The sequence below is a fragment of the Rattus rattus genome, chromosome 6, assembly GCF_011064425.1.
Source record: "Rattus rattus isolate New Zealand chromosome 6, Rrattus_CSIRO_v1, whole genome shotgun sequence".
Classification (NCBI taxonomy): Eukaryota; Metazoa; Chordata; class Mammalia; order Rodentia; family Muridae; genus Rattus; species Rattus rattus.
This window is the reverse complement of record NC_046159.1, coordinates 6,410,797-6,429,603: the sequence shown is the minus strand read 5'-3', so window position 1 is coordinate 6,429,603 and position 18,807 is coordinate 6,410,797. Positions and strand designations below refer to the sequence as shown.

At 44.5% G+C, this 18,807-nt stretch overlaps 1 protein-coding gene across 2 annotated transcripts in view; it reads left to right on the top strand.

Moving 5' to 3' along the window:
- Ipo8 (importin 8) overlaps positions 1-18,568 on the top strand; it is a 59,177-nt gene extending 40,609 nt beyond the window's left edge. The window contains exons 17-25 of one of the 2 annotated variants that reach the window (XM_032905445.1): positions 1,447-1,513; positions 2,966-3,091; positions 3,645-3,742; positions 6,264-6,359; positions 8,304-8,524; positions 10,304-10,509; positions 11,784-11,981; positions 14,644-14,760; positions 16,361-18,568. In XM_032905445.1, coding sequence (XP_032761336.1) covers positions 1,447-1,513; positions 2,966-3,091; positions 3,645-3,742; positions 6,264-6,359; positions 8,304-8,524; positions 10,304-10,509; positions 11,784-11,981; positions 14,644-14,760; positions 16,361-16,377 — 1,146 coding nt within the window. In that variant the 3' untranslated portion in view covers positions 16,378-18,568. Of the gene's footprint in view, positions 1-1,446; positions 1,514-2,965; positions 3,092-3,644; positions 3,743-6,263; positions 6,360-8,303; positions 8,525-10,303; positions 10,510-11,783; positions 11,982-14,643; positions 14,761-16,357 lie in introns of both variants that reach the window. The other variant, XM_032905444.1, reaches the window with a different exon arrangement.
- The last annotated feature ends 239 nt before the right edge of the window (positions 18,569-18,807 follow it).

The window sequence follows — 18,807 nt, the reverse complement described above, 5'->3', positions numbered from 1 at the left end:
TGATGATAAAATGGTTTGCTGAAATCCCTTCCCTGGCAGAGTGTGAAGAACATCTGCTTTCTCCCATCTAAGGTCCCAGTGACTGACTAACCAGAGTTTGATTCTATCCCAGTCACCCTGGAGAACCATTGAGTTTATCGAGCTTACTTAGATGGTGGGTGAACCCAAAGCAGGCTCGCTTGAATGTCTTCATTCAGCATGGCTGCTGGCTTCCTCATAGATGGAGAGTCCCTCTTCAGTTACCCCTCCCCTACCTCAGCCTATATACTGTAGACCCCCTCCAAGACACTAAGACCGTGTGTATTTAGGGCAGACTCAATATATACAGCTGGGAGAAGTCTCAGGTTTGGGCCCATGCTTTCCCCATCTCCTCCTCCCGTGAGGAATGTCAGTAGTTGACAGGCCTGCTCCTGATGGATGCTTGCAGGCAGTCACAGCTGAGCTGGTGGAGATGGCAGTTGTTCTGCCCAGAGAGCAGAGCTGTGTAACAACGTGTTGTGCAGTGGCTTTAACTGACATGTTTTATGCAGTTCGTCTTGTGATTCTTCCACACCACTCAGTAAGCATACAGTTTTAATAGAATTCTCTCATATGTGTGTCACATTTACATGGCCGATCCCTAGTGAGTAGACACCAACATTCCATGTTAAATGAGCATTTGTTTGTTAGGGTCACGTATCTTGTTGCATTGAATGGCCTTTTCCATGTCCTCTTACAGGAGTGGGAAGTGTCTGTGAGCCGGTTTCTTGAGGTGATGTTGGCTGAGATTTCATACAAGTGTGCACTCCCGAGATCAGAGCTCCTGTCCTACCCCACACTTCTGACAGTGTTAGCTGTTGTATTCTGTCTGTAATCTCTCCCTAGGTGAGAGTGACCGTCTCTTCATGAGCTGGAGGCATTTTTGTTTTTTATAGGCTTTACCTGCTTTTCTGTTAGGTTTCGTGTAAGGGAATCTATTATTTGGGATTCCACTCTGCAGTACTTCAGTCCGGTTGTCATTTGTCTTGGTCTGCTCATGCCCTCGTGCAGGAAGACTTGCTCTTTTGCAGTCAGGTGGTGCAGTGTCTTTAGTTCTTGTTTGGTGGTGACCTTCCTTTCCTCCTTATGGTTGTACAAGGATTCTCTTACTTTTTCTGTTTTTTTTTTTTTTTTTTTTTTTTTTTGTGTTATGGTTTTGTCGTAGAACTCTCTGACCCTAAGTAGTTTATTTGGTATAGAATGTGATGAGGAGGTGTCCAATTCGGATTTTCCACGGGTTTAACTTGCATCACTGTCATTGGTCAACTTCCAGAACCTCCCTGTGTTTTCCCCTATTTACTTTCCCCATGAAGATTACAACTTCCATTCTCAAAAGCCATCTCGAAGATATTTCATTGGGATGACGTGAATTTATGTTAATTTCAGAATGATCACAGTGATTTTGGACTCTTTAAAATTTATCTTTAGATTATACAGCAGCTGGAGAACATCTGTCTACGAATCATTGATCTTGTCCTACAGAAGCATGTCATTGGTAAGTTCAGAGGTTGGAGAAAAGGTAAACAGATGTTTTTTTTTTCAATTTGATGAACCGAAAGCATAGTTTTTAACCCTTCAAACTCAGTGAGGTCAACAGTTTTGAGAAAGGGGAACTTGGTTTCTTTAAACTTAAAGCTCAGCTTTCTGATAATAGTTAGGTATATTTTAATTCAGTGGCAAACTCTTAATGTGTCCAGTGAAGAATTGCTGACTTTAGAAAATTTAAAGGCTGGAGAATGCAGTATTTACATTTGAAGAGATGAACTGGGGTTATAGGTTATAGGTCAGATGGTAGCGTGCTTGCCTGCTACGCAGGAAGCCCTGGGTTTTGCTCCCAGCACCACACATGGTAACATGGGTGGGATAGCACTTGGGATGTGGAGGCAGGGAAGGCAGAAGTTCAAGGTCGTCCATCTTTGGCTGCACAGTTTGAGGCCAGCCTGGGCTACTTGAGACCATAGTAGGGGGTTAGGGAGGAAGAAGAGAGGGAGAGCGGGAGAAGGAAAGAAAGGGGAGAAAAAAGGGAAGGAGAGGAAGACGGGGAGAGGGAGAGAGAAGTGGGTGAAATGCTTTAGTCTGTGATGTAGAAAGCTGTGTATTTTACTGAGTAATCACAGGGCATGTAAATACAGAGCATCTCTCTGGGCCTCTTCACTTACATGAGGTATAAAGTATTCTGAAGAATACTTCTCAAACTGTAAGTTATAGAACTGGAAGAAAATGCGATATATTTTATAGTTGTTGGTAAAACTAAAAAATGTGATAGTAATATATCTCTGTACCGTTAAGCTCTTCAACAATATTACTAATTACTTATGTTTTAAATCTACATGGTAGAGCCATGCTAATATAGTTCTTATAAATTTGTAATATAATTTATAGATAGAAACTATGTTATAAAATAGACATTTGAATTTATTTATTTATTTAGATGGGGTCTCATTATATAGCTCTGGCTGTCCTGGAACTCACCCTATAGACTAGGCTGGCCTCAAACTCAGAGAGCTTCTGCCTGCCCCTGACTCCCAAGTGCTGAGATTAAAGGTGTTTACCACTCTGCCTCAGCTGAAATTTGAATTTTCTCCCCAGGATTTCACTGTTACCTTGAGTAGCCTGGAACTTGCTATGTAGACCAGGCTGGCCTTGAACTTAGAGCTCTGCCTGCCTCTGCCTACAGAGTGCTGGAATTAAAGGCATGCACCACTACACATGTCCTAAAATAGAAATTTTAAACATTTTTTCAGTACTATGCACAGATTGTTGTCTGTCTTTGTTGAGTAGAGGGTAGATCTCAGTGAGAGTTGAAGGCAGCCTGACTGGCTGATGCCACTGAGGAAGGGGTGCAGGGAAGCATGTGACAGACACATGGAAGGGAGTTTGAATCCTCTGTATGGTCCCCTTTAATCTTGCTATTTCCTTGCATTCTAACTAGAGTTTTCTCTTCTAGAATTCTATGAGGAAATCCTTTCCCTGGCATACAATTTAACCTGCCATGCCATCTCCCCGCAGATGTGGCAGCTCCTGAGCATTTTATATGAAGTTTTCCAGCAGGATTGCTTCGAGTACTTCACAGGCATGCACTGATCGTACAACAGCTTTTCTCTCTATCTATATGTATTTCCCTTAACAATGGATGATTCAGCACTAATCAGGTGTTTTCATTCAGTGGTCAAAGAAAGGGTGGAGTGATTATACCTGTCTCGTTTCTTAGTTTGCAACCAGCGTGTATTTGTGTGTAAATTGAGTAAATACTATCTGAACACAGCTATGTCCTGAGCACTGTCATCAGCCCAGCCATCTAGCAGTAGGTGGCTGCAGCCCTTCTGTAGTTTGCATTCTAGCAGGAGGGGAAGTAGCAAGGGTGCTTTAAGGCCTGAGGCCTTGGCTGTATGTCAGGTAGTACTGAGTGCAGTGGGAACGGGAACAGGGAAAGGTTAGAAGTGTTATTCTGATAAACAGTGAGCATTTTAACCTTCCTAGCCTGCATTGTATATCATGAGCTTTCCTAGCGTTTGTGGTTGCTAAGGGAGACGGTATTCGAGTGCTGTGGAGCTGTGGTTCCAGTGGGAATCATTCATTCTGCACCTGTTGCACAATTCTCAATGGGATTCTGGGTCTTTCCCCAGACATGATGCCTCTCCTGCATAATTACGTGACCGTGGACACCAACGCGCTGCTGTCCAATCCAAAGCACTTAGAAGTCTTGTTCACAATGTGCAGGAAGGTAAGTGCCTTCTGCCGTTGTCCTGTGACTCTTTACCATGTTTAAGTGTTTAGTTTATATTGCTTTACCGGAATAAATCTATCAATTTCATTTTAAAAATGACTTTGTGATTGTCGTAACTTGAAAGTTTCACAGTATGTGTTGCACTTAGGTCACTTCGATATCTACGAGCTTTGAAATTTTCTAAGTTAATACAACCATCTCTCGGTGTCCATAGAGACCACTCTGGTCCCATAACTGACAAGTATGGTCTTTGTCCACAGCCCTTGTACATCTCGGCATGTACTTTAACTCACTTCCGTAACACCTAATATAGTGTAATGTTATGTAAATGGTTGTTAACCATGTGGTCAGGGAATAACAACAAGAGAAAGAATCTGGCACATTCAGTGTGGGTCCCAGTCTTAAACGCTTGGCTTATGGCTGGCTGAATCCGTTGGTAGAGAACCTTGCAATGTGGAGAGCCAGCTCTCTACTTTTCAATTTTTTTCTTCTAAAATATAAACTTCATGGGTGCTGGAAAGACGGCTCAATGACTAAGAGCACTTGTTGCTCTTGCAGAGGACCCAGGTTTGGTTCTCAGCACCCACATGGCGGCTCACAACCATCTGTGACTTCAGTTCCGGGGCTTTTGCACACCTTCCTCTGGCCTCTGTGGGTACCAGGCATGTACATGGTGTACACACATAACTTGGAGGCAAGACACACCCATAAAATTAAATAAATCTAAAATGAAGATTTAAAAACACAAGCTTGTTAATAAGTAAAGGAAAACTAACCACACAGGCAACCAGCCTGTGGCAGAATGGTGCCGATCTTTTAACTTTTAACGAAATGTATATTGGAAGCCATCTATGCACCTGGATGTAGATAATCTAAGCACAAGCAACATATAGCAATGGTGAGAGTTACAGAAGCAACACTTAGTTTAGTATGTGATGATTCATGGATGTATTTATGCACAGACATGGTTGTTTACTGTACTGATTATCTTAACCACTATTTGGTTATACCTTACAATTTTTTCAATGACTAAGTCATGTTTACCTCCTTCAGGGAAGTATGTGTGTGTGTGTGTGTGTGTGTGAGTGTGTGAGTGTGTGTGTGTGTGTGTGTGTGTGTGTGTGTATGTGTGCGCGCGCGTGTACATATATGTGTGTAAATTTGTAATGCATCAATCTGGCAGACAAACTGTGGAAAGCTCAAATAGCCAGAAACCAAAAGGTTAGTCCATGGAGTTGGGGGTGGGAAATAGCTGTGGTGCAGCATGGTTCTCATTAGCAGGGAGGTAACTCAGGGGGCTGGTAAGAGCTATAAACTGGTAATCAGTGCATCTGGTTTGGGTCCCACTTAAATTATATATAAAGAGCTTCCAAAGTTGTACAAATGTCTTCTCTAAGCTCAGATTTTAACTGAAGCTCTGTAAAACGCTTTTATCCACCTGTCAGTCTTCATGCCTCAGCCCTCAGCTATAGGGACAAGGGGGGAGGAAAGCTGCTGTGTACAGCAGTTGCATGTGTGCCCTCAGGAACTCAGTGTTCTGTATAGCAGACACAGAGAAGGCAGTGTTCACAGCACTGTTCCTGTCAAGTAGGTGACATACTTCATTTTCTTCGTTTTAATACTATTCATATTTATTACTATTGAAGTGCACCAGATATTTCCTGTGTATTTTAAAAACACTTATTTTTAATCATGTGTGTGTGTGTGTGTGTGTGTATGTGTGTGCGTGTGTATGTATGTGTGTGTGTGCATATGTGTGTGCGTGTGCGTGTGTGCGCGTGCGTGTGTGTGTGTGCGCGTGCGTGTGTGTGTGTGTGTGTGCACTAGCTCCACCTCCCAGGGATGACGTCTCTTCCTGACTAGTGTCTTGTGTGTGTCCACCACGCCTGCTTCTAAGAATGTTTGTATCTTCTCCTCCCCAACCTAATGAGTTTCTTGGGATTGTCTAGAGGAGACCTGCTGCACCTCTGAAGACCTCATCTCTTGCTTAGCAACTGTTTGAGCCTTTTTGCATATCTTACCGTATTTAACTTTTACGATGTTAGGGAGCCCCACTTTCATCCCTGGGCCTGCTGCTTGGTAAATTGTTCTAGGTCTCAGAGCTCCTGTGCTGGAACCGTGTTTGAAATCAGGCGTGTGGCTCCACAGTCCACCTGTAAATTACAAGATATATCTTGTTTCTTTGCCTTTTCGCAAACAAAGATCTGTCTGCTTCTGTCTCCCAGTGCTGGGATTAAAGGTGTGTACCACCAGACCTGTCCAGAAAGTTGCTCTTCTAAAGTCAGTGATCCCTGTTCAATGTGATGGCTGGCCTTTAATCCCAACACTTGAAAGGCAGAGGCAGGTAGACTCCTCTGAGCCTGATCTTAGTGGTTCACATGGTGAGCTCTAAGCCAGCCAGGGCTACGTAGAGATCCTGTAACAGCAAAACTCATTTCTGACTGACTTCACAGGGTTTGCTTCCTGTGGTGTCATGGACTTCCCTGTGGCACTCATGCTGAGCTACTTGTCTCTCTAGGTGCTGTGTGGAGAGTCAGGGGAGGATGCCGAGTGCTACGCTGCAAAACTCTTGGAAGTCATCATTCTTCAGTGCAAAGGAAGGGGAATTGATCAGGTGATACATGGCAGAAAAGCATCCTCCCGGACACTTAACATAAAGAAATGCCTGTGCTTGATTGATATTCTACTTATGTTTGATGGAAAATTAAAAAGGCAGCCAGAGTTTGTGCCTGCTGGTGGGGTGCAAATCCTGTTTGAATAATAGAAAAAAAACTGACTCAGAAACATTTACAACAATGATGTTTAATAAGCAGTAACAGAGAACAAACAGGCACGTGTGTAATAGAGGTCACTTGGGTCTGAGCAATTGGTTAAACAGAGGACCTTGAGTGGAAAAATAGCAAGGTCGAAGGTTGCTGAGCATGCTACCAATGGACGAGTCTTCTGCAGTTGGGCAAGGAAGCAGCGGCTGGTGTAAGTGTGAGGAAAGCAGAGATTGTGAAGCAGGAGATGGCGTCGGAAACATCAGATTATATATAGCAGGAGATTGCGTAGGAAGCATCAGAAAAGAGAAGGCATTAGAGGAGAGAGCTGGGTAAAGGACAAGAGTGTAGGTTTGCCTGCAGGCTCTTCCCTGGGTGGGGAAGCTAATGGGCAGCAGCATGTGGAAGCAGAGTTACGCAACCCACACTTCCTGTCTATGGGTGGTGATAGAGTTCATAAAACAAAAAGTTTCCTAAGGTCAGATCAAGGGGAAAATGGGCCAGGCAAAAGTCAACAGATTTTATTGTGTGCCCACTGGCGTGTGTCTGGGGAGGTGTATTTGTATTATTTTCCAAGTTAAATATGAGTGGTTTTGCTTTCTAAACTCTAGGGCCATACTGATTGTCCTGAAAGTGCTGTTTAGATAATGCTAATACAGGCACATGGCTTGAGTAGAAAGAAGGAATGTGGAAACTTGTAGGATAACTCATCATTGACTTGGAATTGTATGTGATGTGGGAAAAGGTGACAGCTTCAGTTTGGACAGATGTGGTTATTAGGAAGGAATTGAAGAGTTCTTCATCTGGACCGGCCCCTGTATAGTCAGTAAGAATTTGCAGCATAGTGCCGTGGGTTTGTATTTGACCTGGGCTGCAGAGGAACTGGGAGGCTTGAGACTGTGCTAAGGAGTGGAGGACGGTAGGTGATTGAATTTTGGCGTGGACACAGGTCTCACCGGACATTACACTTCTCTGTGTTTCCTGTCAGCTGCTGTTGAGTTACAGGCTGGTCAGAATCAGGTTTCACTTTCAGAAGAGAATACTTCAGAGATCACTGTGAGCTATTTCTACCAGGAGGGCAGTATATCTTATCTGTGATGTGAGGGCTGTTGCTGGTGATCTTTCATTTATTCATTATTTATTAGATAAAATATTTCTATGAATTTTTTTTCTAAGTCATCAGTCTTGAAGGTCAGAAAGGGATGATTGTTATATTTTAAAATTTAAAGGGTTAGGACTAACTCTTGGTGGCTTTACATATATCTGATAGTAGAAATCATTTCACCATGGCCTAGGATTTTTAATGTATCAGACAAATACGATACGACCCAATCAAAGAACACTTAGTATCTAAATGGGAAGCCAGTGCAGGGCTAGCACTGTAGTTAGAGGACTTGAGACCCACACTCCTTTTTTTCAGCGTTTTTGAGCTTTCGGGTGTATCTGTAGAATTTTGTTTTTCAAGAGACAAACCGATCATGTCATACTCTTGCTCATTTAAATCCCAAATTTGTCATTTACCTTAAACATGGAAGTGGCTGAGTAAGTGAATTGTTTTAAAGGATGAGCTCATAGGCAATCTCCAGTGGCTCCAGTGTGGACGTAAGAGGGAGGAGACATCTTCAACTATTACTCTTTGTCTCCTTATCTCTGAGTTTGGTGGAAATTTAGGTCTTTAAAAGTCTCCTAATTGAAATAAGCAAACACTTATTGTCACAAGGACTCAGTTATTGGTGATACAGGGAGTCTCCTGGCCGCCGTGTGTGGGTGACTCTTGCTTCTGTCCTATCCTCTAGTGTATCCCGCTGTTCATTCAACTCGTCTTGGAGAGGTTAACCCGCGGGGTCAAGACGAGTGAGCTGCGCACCATGTGTCTTCAGGTGGCCATTGCGGCCCTTTACTACAGCCCTGAGCTGCTGTTCCACACGCTGGAGCGAGTCCAGCTGCCACACAACCCAGGACCCGTCACGTCGCAGTTCATAAACCAGTGGATGAGCGACACCGATTACTTCCTTGGGTGAGTGCCTTTTACATTGCTTTGCCGTTGCAGGAAATCTACTTTGTAATACACAGAGGTGTGTTGTGAGATAATCTTCATAACTCGGGGACTGTTTTAGTGTACTATTTAGATTTTTGAAGATTAAGAATGTTTAAAAAATTATTTATTTTGTGTGTGGGGGCAGACTTGTATCATGGCATGTGCATTTCTGAGGACAGCTTTTAGGAGTCTGTTCTAAAAGCATTCTTAAAGCAGCACCTTTATTTGCTGAGCCATCACTCCAGTCCACATAATTAGGAAATATGGATTAGAAGTATAACCTGATGGAAAGATATAGAATATAGTGTTTAGTGTAAGTTCTAACTTTGTTCTTTTCAAGACTGATCTTATGTGCCCAAGCTGGCCTTGAACACCCGATCCTCCTGCCTCTGCCTTCTGAGTACCAAGCTTTTAAGATTTATTTTTATTCATGTTTATGTGTATATCTCTGTGGAGGCATGCCATGTGTACTCTATGCATGTTTGGGTATGTTCAGAGGCCAGAACAGGTGTTGGGTCTCCTAGAGCAGGTGTTGGGTCTCCTAGAGCAGGTGTTGGGTCTCCTAGAGCAGGTGTTGGGTCTCCTAGAGCAGGTGTTGGGTCTCCTAAGAGCAGGTGTTGGGTCTCCTAGAGCAGTGTTGGATCTCCTAGAGCAGGTGTTGGATCTCCTAGAGCAGGTGTTGGACCTCCTAGAGCAGGTGTTGGGTCTCCTGGAGCAGGTGTTGGAGCTCCTGGAGCAGGTGTTGGAGCTCCTGGAGCAGGTGTTGGAGCTCCTGGAGCTGGTGTTGTAGGTGATTATAAGCCATTTGTTGTGGGTGCTGGGAATCAAGCTCAGGTCCTCTAGAAGAACAGCAGTTGCTCTTACTCACTGAGCTTGTTTCCTCCTAGCTTTTGTCTTTTAATTTTGATATTTTAAAACAAAAGAAATATTTCATAGGCAAATGTGTCTAAATTAACCAATCATTTTTCCTTTGGAATTAATTTTTTTTTTTATTCTGTTACGGCAAAGACTGATGGCAGACGTATGTATGGTTAGCCAGGTCAGCACGCCAGATGAAACAGCTTTTGGCACCCTGGGTTGGTGTAGATGGAGCATATCTGCCAAGAAACCCTGAGGACCAGGCTAAGGAAGCACAGTATGGAGAGTCCTTCACTTTTCCCATTGTATAGAAATTGTATGCTGTCAAGGAGCCATTTCTGCTCTAGCAAACCTCATTATACCAACATTCAGATACAGCTCTTTCATTAATCATAAGTGGTATTATAGCGAGGGTAAATGCTAATGGCAGACTCCTATAAGCCCTTTCCCCCTCCTGAAGCCAAGTCTTTTTATAGAGCCTAGGCTGGTCTTGAAATTGCTCTATAGTCCAGGTTCACCTTGACTTTACATTGCCCCTGTCTCAGCCTCCTCTGCTGGGATTATAGGTTTGAGCCACCACACCTGACTCTCCCCACAAGTCTTTGGTGATAACCATTGGTCTGTTTGTAGAATTTGGTTTACATGGGCTTCAATTGCTTTAGTTTTTCTAGAGCTGTGATTCTCAACCTGTGGGCTATGGCTAAATATCTCCAAAAATACTTAATTATGATCTATAACGGTAGCACATGACAGTTATGAAGTAGCAATGGAAGTGATTTTATGGTTGGGATCAGCAGAGCATGAGGAAGTCATGCAGGGTTGCAGCATCAGGAAGGGTGAGAACCACTGCTCCGAGTTGGTGCTTTGTGACCGCATCTGCATGTTTTCCACGTTTTGCAGACACCATGACCGGAAGATGTGTATAATAGGACTAAGCGTGCTCTTGGAGCTGCAGAACCGACCTCCTGCCGTGGATGCTGTGGCTGCACAGATCCTCCCCTCCATTCTCTTCCTTTTCCTTGGCCTGAAGCAGGTCTGTGCTACACGACAAACAGTAAACCGTGAAAATCACTCAAAGGCAGAGAAAGCTGACATAGAGGAAAATGGTAAAGTCTTCTACTCATGATTTGTACTATAGTTGGTTTTGCTTTTAAAAATTGATTAATTTATTATAAAATTTAAATTATTATTTTATGTGCATGGGTGATTGCCATTATGTATGTATGTATGTATGTAGTATGTATATATATATATGTATGTATGTGCGCCACATGTGTGCCTAGGACCTGTATAGGCCAGAAGAAAGTGTAGAGTTTCCTAGAACTGGAATTCAGATTGCTGTGAACCACCATGTAGTGCTGTGAACCAAACCTGGGTCGTCTGCGGTACAACCACTGCTCTTAACCACTGAGCTATCTCTTCAGACCCATACTTTGCTTTAAAAAAGTTAAAAAATATGTACTTGTTTGGGTACACATGTGTGCGGATGTCAGCGAACAATTTACAAGAGTTCGTTCTCTGTTTCTCCCACGTGAGTCCCCAGCTTCCAGGCCAAGTGCCTTTACCTACCGAGCCATCTCCACAACCCAGTGCTTTTTTGGGCTAGGCCTTGCTTTGTAGCTCAGACTAACCTTAAGCTTACGACATTCCTGCTTTAGTCTCCTGTGCACTGGGACTGTGTGTGCACACTGTCGTCTCTGACTCGGATTTTGATTTCAGCATGTGTTTTCTTTAAATTGTAGCCTGTTTGGAGTCATTGAACAGATTGACATTCTCTGGCCTTTGACCCATTTAAACTGGGGCTTGGGTGACTTACACATTTCATCATGTAGGATATATTTAGATCTGTGCTCCTCTTGACACTGAAAACTCCAGTGACTTCTAAATGGACCCTAGTAGATGTGTTTTCCTCTTGATCAGTCTATGTGTTAGAGAATCAGATGGTCTTGACTTGTTGTTATTTGTTTTTGAGACAGTGTCTCATTAGTTTGGGGTTAGGCTAGATGGGTAGGTTTGTGTTAGCAGAAACGACCTCTTGGGGGGATTTTGGAGTATTTCATAATTGTCTCCTTAATGATTAAGAGAGTTGAAGTCATTGCTGCTGAAATGTTCACATGGATGGGAACCATTCTCCTTTTCTTCCCATCAGAAGAACTCGGGGAATCTGCAGTTAGACAGTACTCGTACGTTACTAGGGTGGCCATGGTGCAGCATCTGCAGTGTTCAGTCTGAGCCACTGAGCTGAAAAGGGTGAGGCCAGTCAACTACTGCAGCAGAGATAAAGTTTACAACTGTAGATGGATTCTATGGTGGCTTCATGTTTTCAGAGTGTTTTGTAATCCTTGTTTCTCATCCTCTCACATAATTAATGGCCCCCCAGAGGAGATTTCCAGTGAGGAGGAGGAGACAAGTGTAAACGCTCAAGCTATGCAGTCACAGATCGGCAGAGGCGAGGAGGAGGAGGATGACGACTGGGATGAAGAAGTGCTGGAGGAGACAGCCCTCGAGGGCTTCAGCACCCCACTGGACCTCGACAACAGCGTGGATGAGTACCAGTTTTTCACACAAGCTCTGCTGAGTACGTCTTCTCTTGTCATTCCCCCTGGCCCCATTCTCCAATCTGAAGTTATGTTTTCAGACATCTTAGATTTCTTCCTGTTAGAAGTTGTTTTGGGATCCCCACCACCACCACCACCGTATTGGTATAGACTTTTAGAATTTTATCTTTTTATCTTTCCTTTTAGAAATAACCAAACATACATCAAGTGAAAAAAGTTAGCACAATAACACACGCAAAGGCTGTCCTAAGTTCCATTGCTGTAGCATCAGCATCAGGGTGAGCCTGCAGGTCACCTTTAAAGGAGTTATTTATCAGTTATTTATCAGGCCCCCATCTCTGTCACAACTGAGACTTCATTGGTTGATGAGCAGAGTATAGAGACAGTTCAGTTCTTAACGTGTGTACGCAAACTCTGAAGAGCCACACTGTGTGCAGGTACCCAAGAGCCACACTGTGTGCAGGTACCCAGGAGCCACACTGTGTGCAGGTACCCAGGAGCCACACTGTGTGCAGGTACCCAGGAGCCACACTGTGTCCTCGTACCCAAGAGCCACACTGTGTCCTCGTACCCAGGAGCCACACTATGTGCAGGTACCCAAGAGCCACACTGTGTGCAGGTACCCAGGAGCCACACTGTGTCCTCGTACCCACATGAAGAGCCGCATACTCTTTCTCTTTGAACTTTCTCCAGTCGCGCTCCAGACGCAGACTTAGCAAATTTCCTTAAGAACTCAGGTGACCAGATGCTCGTAGTCCTTAGTTCCACCGACACAGTTTCATGCCACATACAGAACAGACTCAGAATTTCCATCCATCTTACACAGCATATCACAACTGCTAGGAAAACGGACTGCCGTGACCGGAGGTGTTACGGTTCTGACAGAGCACGGGCCAAGGGATGGTTTTAAATGGGATGAGTTGGGATTATAAGTGATGAGACTCCTTAACGCCACGTGTCGGAAGGCCTTGTATACAGTAGGAGATGTGAATGGGAAGCACAGGCTCTGTGCCACTGCGGCAGAATGGAGAAATGACAGACACAGACACACAAAGAAATTGGGATCAGGTGGGATGCGTTCTCCGATAAAGAGGCTGCAGCACCCCGGAAGCTCAGCAAGTTTATTGCAGTTGAAGAGGGAGGAGAGGTTTTTACGTACAGCTGAACAAGGAGGCAGGTTTAGCTCATCTGCGTAGAATAAATTTCTTCCTCTGAAGGAGCATCTTCAGGTTGCAAACACTGGGTGGCAGGAGTTAAGAGGAGCTATGGTGGACATTTTCTGTACACACCGTCAATGTTTGCACATGGACTCAAGGGAGGCTTTGCCATTCTCTGAGCCTCATTCATAGAAAACTTTGCCTTCCCATAGGACTGAGGCACTGGAGTCCTTGACATGGCTGAACTCATGTCAGTGACACACATTTGACTCAGGACTTCACTTGTTTCCTACAGATAAAACTGAGGAATAAGCCAATGAAACACTTAGCAAATTATTAATCTGATAGTTGCACTAGAAAAATTAACTAATGTCTATTATTCATTTTATGGTTCAATAGTGTTTCTGTGGTTCTGTTACTTCTACTGTTAGATGCCTAAGATTCTCACGTGTGTGCAGTATTTTTCCCAACTATGCAATGCCAACATAACACACCACCATTATTTAATTTTGCCACAAGTATAGGAGTGTTCTGAAAGCCAGCTGTAGAGATAGAAATTGGAAAGTGTGCTTCAGGATGGCTGTCAGTGGACATGGTGTGCATCCTGACCACCTCGGCAGCTTTTCAGTCTCCAGTTCAGAAGCTCCTCCGGTGGGGTTATGGCCATCTGCAGACAAGCTTGGACAGACCACCAGGAAAAAAGCCTCTGAGAAATCCCTAGGAAGGAGGGCAGGACCAAGGGTGGCTGCCTTGGATATGAGCCCTTTGCCCAGTGCAGAGTGGAGTGTTTTCCTAAAAGCCGTTGACCTTATGTGGTAGTTTACTTGTGGGACAATTCGGTCAAAGTGCAAAATCTGGAGGAGCGCAGGCAATGTGAGATTGCTAGATCAGGACTATTGTATGGGACTGGATGGGAGGAGCCTGTAGGTAGAGGACTTTAAGAGACAGGCAGAGGACCGGATGTGGGCTGGGCATGGCTACAGATGTGAAGTGTTTGTAGTGATTTCCTAAGAGGCTAATAGAGCTAGCAAGGAAAATGGGGGATTGCAAGCATTTAGAGGAAAATGTTAAACCTTGTTTCAGTTGTGCTAAATTTGAAGTATTTAGCTGGAAAAGTCCAGGAAAAGGGAAGGATTTTGCGCAAGGGTGTGTTGGGCCCGCAGTGCAGAAACTGAGCCGGCGGGGAAGGCACTAAGAAGGGCCCAAGGAGGACGGGAATGGGGGAGCCTCGATGTTTCCAGTGTCAGAATTTTAGGGAGTAGCTGGGGAAACTTCCAGAAGAAGATAGAAGAAGACAGAGTTTGGGAAACCACAGGTTCGTGAGAGTTATTTTCCTTGGGGCTCCTCATAGTTGATTGAGTATCAGTGGGCCCTCAGAAATGACCATTAGGATCAGACTCATGACCCTGCCTACTCCTGTGTGACAATCTCATTGTGATTTGTTCATGCTACTTACCTATCCTGAGATAATAACGGTCACTGGCTCTCTCACCTTTTCTCCTCCAAACCCCACGAAATGCTGTAGCTGTGCAGAATCGGGATGCTGCCTGGTACCAGCTGCTGGTGGCACCACTCAGTGAGGATCAGAAGAGAAAGCTACAGGAGGTGTACACGTTGGCAGAGCACCGAAGGACACTGGCAGGTCAGCCATTCCTTTCCATATCGGAGTTGTGTGTCACCATCTGCCTTACTTGATTAAAACGGCTGAAGACCAGCCTTCATGATAATGAAGGATTCCATTGTCACATAGCTGTGCTTGTTTTGTTTTTAAGACAGGGTTTTGCCATGTAGCTAGGCTGGCCTGAACTTGTAATCCTCTTATTTTTATCTGTATGTACTGGAGTTACTGTGCTCCTCCTGGGCTGAATGGTTCTTCTTTATCTCTATTCAAGATGCTGGGGTTTGAACTCAGAGCTTTGTACATGTTGGGCAAATAATCTCCCAGTGAGCTACAACCCTAGTAGTTGTTGTCCTCCACCTCCCCCTTCCCTTCCCCTTCTTCCTCCCCTCCTCCCCGTCCCTCTCCTATGTCTGTCTGTCTTTTTAGCTGGCCTGGAACTCACTGTGTACCCCACACTAACTTCAAACTCAACTATCCTTCTGCCTCAACCCCCCTGAGGGCTCAGATTACAGGTGTGTTCAGGGATCTGGGAAGCAAAGAGGAGATGGGGCTGGGGTCCTAGAATCTCCTTTAAAAGCACATGCCATGGGGCTGGAGAAGGGTGCTCCACAATTAAAGAGTCATTGCTATTCTTGCATAGAATCTGGGTTAGGTTCCCAGCACCCATATCGTGGCTCACAACTACCTGTAGCTCCAGTTTCCTTTTGTGATGCCCTTTTCTGGTTTCTTGGACACTTCACACATGTGGCATAAACCCCTCTCACACAGGTGCATGTGTGTATGCATGTGCACATGCACACATATACACACACATACACACAAAAATAAATCTTTAAAAAAGCATACCCAGTAACCTCACTTCCTCCAGTGAGGCCTCTCCTCTTAGAGGTTCTACCTCCCAGTCGTGCCTTAGGCTGGGAACAGAAGTTCAGCATGTGGACTTCAGGGGACATTTCTGACCTAAACCAGGGAAAGTCCTTATAATTGTAGGGATTCATGTGTTGGTGACTGTTAATTTTCAGTTTTTAAGGAGAAATTGTTTAATGTCAGGATTCTGAGCTCCCTCCTGGGTTGTTAATTGGAAAGACTTTGTGCTTAGAAAGTATTTCAATAGAAGACATGGGGAGTTTTAGGTGAGGACTGTTCTAGTAGATCCGGGTGTGGGTAGGGGAGAGACTCATCTTTTGTTAGCTACATCGAGGAGTGGAGCCTGTAGCTATTGGCTTGCAGCTTCAGAACTGTTTACATTTCTCTTATGCTAGCAAATGGATTTTCCACGTCAAACATAATTGCCTGTCAGTGTGGTTTTGTTGTTAAAGGCTGGCATCCGGTTAGGCAGACCAATACCAGTAATCACCCTCTTCTCAAGCTGAAATCTGTAAAAGGAGCCAGGCCTGGGAGGGGAGGGTGGTGTCTGTAATCCCAGCACTTGGTATGTGGAGCTGGACAATCAGGAGTTGAAAGCCATCCTCAGCTGGATAGCAAGTTAGAGGCCCTGTCTGGAGCAAAACAAAACAGTCCACTATCATAAAAGTCTGTTTTTTTAAGGTTACTTTAAACTCTCTCACCTGAAGCAATCATTCACATTTTCCCTCTCCACTTTCTTTTTTTTTAACAGCAGGGCAGTTCCACATTTGAGGACAGGAGCATCTTCTCTGCGTTTAATTTTGGAGCTGCGCCCAGCAACACCCGGAAGGCGCATCCACCGTGCACCGATCGGCGTCACCGCTGCTGCTTAGTACACGGGTTGAGGGCCAAGAGGGAAACAAGGGACTGAGTCGTCGGCATCAGGCGGCCACGGACCTGTTCTCCCTTTCCTTGACCCTTCTCACCCTGGAATATATATATTTTTAACAGCTACTGTAATGTATGAAATTTTAAAAAAGCAGAATCATTGATTGGAAAGGACAGAGCGTCTGCTCTGAAGGCTGACCGCTGAGGGGTTAGAGTTCTGTATCGGCGCATGTCTCAGGTTTTTGCCATGAAGAATCAGTGGATTTATGCAGATAACAGTGCCTTCTGTTGTACATGAATAATCAGAAAACAATTTTTTTGGAGTGCATTGCAATTTTTTTAAAGCATAAAACATATTTCTAGATATCCTGTAAACCTTGGTTATGTCATTTCATTCTGCATTTTACTCTGTGAGTTGACCGTCAGACAGTTAGTGCAGGTCTCACTCTGGCTTCAGAAGCATCCCTGCACCCTTGGACCACCCTGTGCCCAGAGGCTTCCTTCAAGGGTCGGAACTCAGGCAGTGGCTCTGGTTTTCCCTAAGACATCTGTGGCTATCCTAAGAACTGTCTGGTTTTCCCTAAGACATCTGCAGCATCCTAAGAACTGTTAAGAACCGTTTCCCACCACATTTTCTCTCTCGAGTGGAATGATGATTCTTTCAGGATCGCAAGTGTATTGATAATATTGACAACCTGCTAGTTTCAGGCTTCACCCGCTTCTTGGCAGCCAGCAGCAGGGACTTGTCAGTTACTGGGCTTAGCAGAAAGACTGATGGTCTTATGGGTCATGTGTTTAAGTGATACTGCAGGGGTTGTGGGCATCCCAATATGAAAGCACACTGAAGTTCTAAGCAGAAGGTGACTCCTGGGTGGGGGCTCGGTCAGTAGTTACCATTCCAACCATGTTGGACAGGGCCCAAAGCATTTTTGTTTTGTTTTTTTTTTTGTTTTTTTTTTTTTCCCCTTTTTCCATTCAGCCCTCCCTTCTTTCTTTGTGAGAGAGAGAGACTGTTTCTGTATGCAACCCAGGTTGACCTCAAGATTGCAGTCCTCCTGAGTCAGCCCCATGGCTGCTGCTAACACACCCAGCCGGTGGGTTTTGCTACGTAGTTCTGGCTGGACTGGAACTCACTCTGTGGCCTAGGCTGACCTCAGACTTGCAGCAGTCCTCCCTCAGCTTCCCAGGGCTTGGAGTTACAGCCGTTACAAATGGTAGACGTCTTTTCATTTAGTAAGAAGACCCGACAGCCTAACCTAACAATCTGCTCTTCACGGTCTGAAGTCTCTCCAGCCTGATTCAGCTCAGTCTTTATTACGGCTCAGTTGCTTTTTCATAAATTCCTCAAGGGTTGGTCTCTTGGCCAGCTGGGTTTACAGGTGAGTGATGACGTCACTGTCGCAGACGGCTTTTCCCGAACTGTTCAAAAGCAGACTATGAACCATTGTGCTTTCATTCGGCAAAATGAAAATATGTTATCAGGACTCGACATATTTCTGGATGTGATACAGATTTTGTTTATGTGAAATACCTGCAGCTTAAATTTCCATCAGCAACTGGCAGGATTTTCCGGGTGATTCCTGAATTATCAATCCTTACTTGTATTCCTTTTTTTTTTTTTTTTTTTTTTAAATTTAGGTTATTTAATTTTTTTCAGAAGTAGCTTTAAAAAGCCACATGTTTAAGAGTGAAATCACCCTGTATTTTGCCATCTCTCATTTTTCAGGGCACCAAAGCTGCGTGTCCCCCAGCAGTTAGAAGGGAAAGATTGCATTGCGGGGGCTTTAGACCTCTGAAGTAGTCCGTTTTCTCCCATGTCTTATGTGGTTTAATTGTAACATAGGTAGTATGCCTTCACACTGGATCCCAGGGGCATGGGCTTTGGAGATCTTACTTCATGGTGAATTGTCATCTGCAGTATTAAAGGGAAGACATATTCCTGCGCATCACCATACCTTGTTTTTAAAGCCAGAGTCATTGTATGATTTTTATTACCTGAAGTGCTAACCGGAATGTGATCTGGTTACCTTGGAAATGCAGGAACTTTTATGAATGTACTGTAAAATAAAATGTGGGCTAATCCCCAGGAACTGAACTCTGCTATGTGGAGTGTTTTCAGGAATGTGGAGGTGATCATGCTTTCCTGACTCCTAGGAGCCTGGGACAAGGGGGCTGTTGGCACTGAGGGGAGAAGTCGGGGCCCACATGTTTCATCATGGACAGGAGAGCATGGCAGCACTTCTGCAGGCCACTCTAGTGCTTACTGGTAGGCAAATGGTGAAGAGGATCAGACACAAGGAACACTAGTTTGAGGCCAACCTACATTAAACCTTT